Genomic DNA, 6,333 nt, shown 5'->3' on the forward strand with positions numbered 1-6,333 from the left:
GCTTAGTAACACATACAGCTGTGCCCTCACCACAGTGCACCAGTGAACAGGGACCCCTTTCAAACAGTGTCGCGTTCCAAACGTTGTTTAAGCGACATACATTTTGCGGTATTTAAAAAATTAATATCATAACAAAAATAAACACCGGTATTCTGTATGAACCGGTATACCGCCCAGCACTATTTAGTACTAATATTTTGGGGGGATTTTACATGTGCTTTTATGTGATAAAGTATTCAGAATACTGTAATTATCAAATCAAACACTGCAATTTAATTAAAGAAGTATAATAGTCTGCTGCACCGCATGTTTCAGAGTGAAGAGCAGCACTGTATTCATTTAGTTGCGTGCAGCTTATAATAATGTGTTTTCTGAGCAGCTCCGTTCACGGTAAATGCTTCTTCTCACAAACTTCATCTCTGCAAATGGTGTGAGTTTAATGTGCATTTGGGAATAATTTTGCATAATTTGGTTTACAGCATTTCACCAATATTATTAAAAGCTTGAGGATTTGACATGTTAAACGCTCGGGAGTTTGAACATTGAAAGAGAAGAATTTAAGACATAAATATTTGTATTGCAACTTGTAGTGTTCTTGTAAAGAGTGAACCCAAGTGTGAACTCCCTTAAAATTTTGTTTTCTTAGCAGTACAAACTTTTTATTAGTGTCTGGATGTCTCAGAGGTAGCAATAGAAGACATTTTTATATGAAATGAAATGTCATTTCACAATTGCAATATGAAACAAAATAAATCACAATATATTTTTTTATAAGAAAAACTTAATCATACTCATCATCTCTTCTTTCAGCTTCTCATTTCGCTCTTCAATTTGCCGTGGCAATCTCTGTGAAAGAGAATAGAAAGAGAAATTTCGAGACTTAGAAAGATACCGTGATGTCCTGACAACAAAGTCTTAAAAAAAAAAAGTTTGAGTTTTCACTTTTCAATCAGTTTCAATTGCTCATTCTTATGTTGTTTAAAACCGGTATACATTCTCGTTGATTCATTGTGCACAAAACACCATATTTTGAGGCTGTTGATTTGAGATCATGAAATATTAAACGGAATCAGACATATGTCATTTTCAAATGACAATGCAACACATGCATTAGATCAGCGGTGGCGAACTCCGGTCCTGGAGAGCCACAGCCCTGCAGAGTACAGCTCCAACCCCAATTAAAACTCACCTGCCTGTAGCTTTCTAGTAACCCTTCAGACCTTGATTAGCTTGTTCAGGTGTGTTTGATTAGGGTTGAAGCAAAACTCTGCAGGGCTGCGGCTCTCCAGGACTGACGTTCGCCACCCCTGCATTAGATGATGGATATATTCAAGCTTAATTCAACCTCAGCAGACTTCCAAGTGGGAAAGTCTTCATTTAAAACACCATGGTAATTTTTATGAAGAATGTATGTTTAACTAGTTATGCCAAGCTATAAAATAATTTATCTGCTATTTTTAATAATACTTATCCTGTAAATCATTAACAACTGGAAAAGTGATGTAGAATCATCGGATTAAAAAGAGTGGGAACCCAAATATATAATTTACAGTAACTAGCAGTGTTTTGAGAATTCTAATATTGTTGTGGACAATGCAGGCCTTGGAGTCAAAAACGATGAGAACCCTTGACGTCGAAACGCTCACCATACAGGCCTCTCTAGCTGCAGGGATGCCCGGGTCTTTCTCGAAGACAGTTTTGTAGTCCTCTAGAGCTTCATCAAGCTTGTCTATCTTCTCGTAGAGTTCTGCTCTCCGCAGAATGGCACGGACATAATTTGGATTTAGTTCTATGGCTGTGGAAGACAAGATATTACACGGTCTCAAATGACTTTAAGTCATGGCAGTTCAAATGTCAAATTACACTTCTACAGGAAAAGGAAATTAAGATATACATCAGAGACAGAAAAAAAAAAAAAATTGCCATAAAATGTGTGTTGTGAGTCGTGTACTTTCTCTGGATACAGAACACAATGTGCACAGGATATGCTCTCACCTTTAGAGCAGTCACTGATAGCGCTGTCTTTTTTATCCTGGCAGATAAAATTATGAATAAAGTTGTTATGCAAAACTATGAATAAATAAATGAACATTTGGATAATCACATACAAAAACACTGGAAGACAAATAGCATTTGAACCCTCAAAGTAATGATTGTATCAAATGCTATTACACTGGACTGGTTCCAATACATTCAAAATACTAAATCTATTAACCATCAAGTCATCGATTCAAGCTTATGCAAAAAAAAAAAAACTGTGTACATATGATTATAAGAACACATTTTAAGCTATATCTATGTGGTGCAGTACAGCGAGTAAACACTATGTCCTCAGAGGACATTTAAACAAACAATAGTTCTCGGGGACAAAACGGGTTTATAAAATAAAATAAAGAAATATACACAAATCTGCACAAAACAACCAAAAGTTCACCTGATGCAGGCGTGCAGCAGCTCGATTAGAGAAGAGTATGGATCTCTCTTTACTGTAGCACACAGGACACACTCTCAGAGCGGCTGTGTAAGACTCTTCAGCCTCTATGTGCTCTGTAAACAATGACAATGTCAGAAGCTCATCCACAATATCTTTCAAATCTAAGAAACAGCCTCAATGCAAAAAAAACATTAGGGATAGTTTAGCTTAAAACAAAAGATTTGTCATCATTTATTCACTCTCGTTCCAAACAAGTATGTTGGTATCGTCTGTAGCACATAAAATTTTCGAACAGGTCTTTTCTAGGTATGTGACGATTCGCTCAACTCACGATTCGTTTCACAATTTTGATTTCACGATTCGATTTTCTCACTTTTTTTTTTTTTTTACAAAATGAGATTGAAGACATACAGTAAATGAAAAGGTGTCGTTTTATTAGGCTATTGCTGCACGTTTCTTTGTGAAATTGAAATATAACAAAACTAAATTGAAATTTTAAAACAAACCCCAAATCAAACAAGTTACACAAATAAAAGAAATCTCTTAGTATGAGCAAACTAAGGCTTTGTCTGTGCTCTTTCCATTTAAAATTAGAGGCAACCACTGGATTTTAATCATCATCCAAACAAAGATGCAGCATACATGAGTAGTTTTTAATCTAAATGAGACTGTATAATTTCGAAATTTGAAGCAAAAACAGAATGGTCTGACTTTAGATTTGTGAAACTATACTACATAAAACATGTCCGAACGAAAGAGCAGACGAGCTGAATGAGACGCAGATTCACTCTCTGACAGCAGGTGGCGTTTTGATTTCAGCAAATCAGTTCAGCGAATGCTGACAACGTGATTAATATTCATGAACCCAGCAGATAATAGTAGTAGTAGTAGTATCTTTTAATAATAATTACTATATTACCTATGACCAACAATATCTTAAACACCACCACCAGTCCTAAGTTCAGTTAAAATGACAAATATGCATTCATTCATGGTTACCAAGTTTTAGTTCTATATCATTAAATAGTGCTTAATTATCATAATATAATGCTTGATTTGCTGAAGTTAAGAGTGCACATTCAGTTATTTAAGAAGCTGTTCCATTTTACAAAGATAAGCTGATTGGGTGGAATCATGTGTGTGTGTGTGTGTGTACTTAACCATATTTTGGGGACAAATTTGTACCCAAAAGTGAGCAACTATCTGTATATAAAAACAATCGAAGTCTATGTAATGTCCCCATTTAGATAGCTAAGTAAACGTGTGTGTGTGTGTGTGTGTAAAATAGTATATCAGTCTGGCGAGTAAACAAAAAAAATTTACTAGCCAATGGCGATTATATTGCCAAGGTGTGCGTAGAGGGTTGTAATATGCATTGTTCAGCGGCAAGATGAAAAGAAAATACCACGTAAGCTTTTCTAAAGATAGTCAGTTCCCCTCAGAGATACATTCATATAAACTCCTACTCCCATTATATCGCGATTTGTTTGGCATCTCAACCGATTTGAATAGTCACATATTTGAATCGATTTTCAAATGGTTAATCGTTACATCCCTAATCTTTTCATTTTGATCACATCAAAACACCAGAAAAATGTTTGGGCTTTGTAAGTGTTTTTAAACAAGTCTCTTATGCTTACCAAGGCTGCATTTATTAGATGGTAAAAACAGTTATATTGTGAAATATATATATATATATAATGAACTATTCATTCATAAACAGAAGTTAGTGCCACTAAAATAAGTGTGAATGCTTATCTTTGACTGTGGGATTGTCTTACCTCCACTCTTAAACTGTGTGTTGCCCTTCTCCTTCAGCTCTAAACTCTCCTTTCTTCTGCTCTGTAAAAAAAAAAGAGAGAGAATATCAATGACAATTGTGTGAAAAAAGGTACAGGCAGAACTGGATAAGTGGATAATAAGTGGATAATAACGCTCACCTCTTTTTCTTCTTCCGTCAGGTCTTTCTCCAGTTCACGCAGGTATTCCTCATCATGTTCGTTCACATTGACCGTCTCTTCTTTAAATTCTGAATCGGAGTCACCCTCTCTCTGCTCATCGCTCTCCACAAACCCCTCCCATTTCTCCTGTTCTTCATCACTTTCTTTCCCATGACTTAGGTCTTTTGTTAATGAGTCATGTCTATTTTCAGCCGAATGGTCCTCGTGCCCTTCAGTATCCTCTGCTGATGTGTTATCCAAACACAACCGGTCAATGCCATTCATGCTTTCTGTCCTGTCATCTGACTCCAGCTTGTCGCTGTGCTCCCTCTCTGTGCATTTAACGTCAGTGTGTCCATCTTCTCCAGGTAACTTGTCCTCGCAGTCATAGAAACAGTCTTCCTCAGGGTCTGTAGTGGTTTCTCTGGTCTCTGACACTTTTGAGGTGTCAGCCACAGCAGCTGAGAGCGTCTCAGACTCAATCTCCATCTGGAGTTGTGCTGTCTGTCACCACAACCTAAACAGTATTTAAGTAAAGTAAATGACCTCAAATCATATGCACCTCCAACACTGCAAAACAAATTAAAATGATCATACATTTAGCTCATATGAAGAAGAAAAAAACAACAGCATTCCCATTCAATTTCATACAGCCATATAAAGCAAGTATGTAATAAACATCACAACAGACTTTGATAAACTGGTTTTGACTCGCCCTATTGTCATCAACATAAATGTCTTGCTTACTTTAGACCTGACATGCCTCGTAATATACATAGATTATACTAAACTGTTTCTGCATGCATGTATTAAATAAAAAGAGAAACCATACCAACATTCGCCTATGGAATGTAGCAGCTTGCATTAATAATTCAGACAATACTATTAGCTCATGTGTTAACAGGACTGATTTCACTTTATCAGCTGTGCACTTGGGAAACACGAATCCATTATTTTAACATTTAAATTTTCATCTGTTTTCATATTTACAAGTAGTATGAAAAAACATTTTAAAACAGAGCATTTTAGATAAAAACAATCACTCAGTACCTCTTCCTCACTTTCTAGAAACGAGCCATAACGTCTCTTCCGGTTAATCTCCTTCTTCTTCGTTTTTTTTTATTGGCGGTTCGCATTCTTAAATAGAGCTCTACCGCCATCTACTTTCGGTAATGGAGCAGAGATTATATTATATCCCTGTTCCCCAGACCTATCAGGACTCGAGCTTTCGATGTTGCTGCGTGTTCAGCTCCTCCATCTACAGCTCAAATCCCTCACAGCCCAGAGAAGAGGAATAATAATAATAACTAGATAAAAAAAAGTTTGTCAAGACAAACTTTCAGTTGGCTTGAAAAAGCCTAGCCAGAAAGTTTGAAGTCGTTTTAAAAGCTTAAAGTTTGAGGGTTTTCAGTTTTAACTAATTTGAAGTAGTTTTAAAGTTTTGAAGGCAATACAATCTATCAGAAAATAAGTACATAAATAGACAGATAGATAGATAAATAGATAAGAAATAGTAAACTAGCATGTTGTTAGCATGATTAGCAAGTGACTAGTATGTCACCAGCATGAATAGCAAGTTACTAGCATGTCGCTAGTGTGTTTCCAGCATGATTAGCATGTCGCTAGCATGTTGCTGGCATTATTAACAAGTAACTAGCATGTTGCTAGCATGATTAGCAAGTGACTAGCATGATTAGCAAGCGTGGTGGCTTCTGCCGGTGCTGTGAGAAATCATTCTCAGAGTCTTTGGGTTTTGATGCCAGAAGAGATTTTATTATCAAGAGACAATAAAACCGAGAAAGCTCTGCAAAACAATCTATCGAGTCTGTGTCTGTACTTTCTTTTATACAGTGCTTTCCGTAGGCGTGCCCATGTTTCATACATATGGCCCCAATTTATGTTCCATTACTAAAGAGGCCCCATCATATATTTTGTCTAATGTCAAAACAGGACATGCAA

The 6,333-nt window shown here is 36.4% G+C and overlaps 1 protein-coding gene across 2 annotated transcripts in view; it reads right to left on the minus strand.

Moving 5' to 3' along the window:
- The window catches only part of LOC107715419 (tetratricopeptide repeat protein 1-like), a 12,459-nt gene extending 6,942 nt beyond the window's left edge, over positions 1 to 5,517 (minus strand). Inside the window, exons 1-7 of one of the 2 annotated variants that reach the window (XM_016521556.1) lie at positions 5,425 to 5,517; positions 4,375 to 4,891; positions 4,216 to 4,276; positions 2,435 to 2,547; positions 1,996 to 2,032; positions 1,647 to 1,795; positions 792 to 846 (exon numbers count right to left, since the gene is read on the minus strand). In XM_016521556.1, the coding sequence (XP_016377042.1) occupies positions 792 to 846; positions 1,647 to 1,795; positions 1,996 to 2,032; positions 2,435 to 2,547; positions 4,216 to 4,276; positions 4,375 to 4,863 (904 nt within the window). In that variant the 5' untranslated portion in view covers positions 4,864 to 4,891; positions 5,425 to 5,517. Of the gene's footprint in view, positions 1 to 791; positions 847 to 1,646; positions 1,796 to 1,995; positions 2,033 to 2,434; positions 2,548 to 4,215; positions 4,277 to 4,374; positions 4,945 to 5,424 lie in introns of both variants that reach the window. The other variant, XM_016521557.1, reaches the window with a different exon arrangement.
- Positions 5,518 to 6,333: the final 816 nt, after the last annotated feature.

Source organism: Sinocyclocheilus rhinocerous, unplaced genomic scaffold (assembly GCF_001515625.1).
Source record: "Sinocyclocheilus rhinocerous isolate Xijiao unplaced genomic scaffold, SAMN03320098_v1.1 scaffold299, whole genome shotgun sequence".
Taxonomy (NCBI): Eukaryota; Metazoa; Chordata; class Actinopteri; order Cypriniformes; family Cyprinidae; genus Sinocyclocheilus; species Sinocyclocheilus rhinocerous.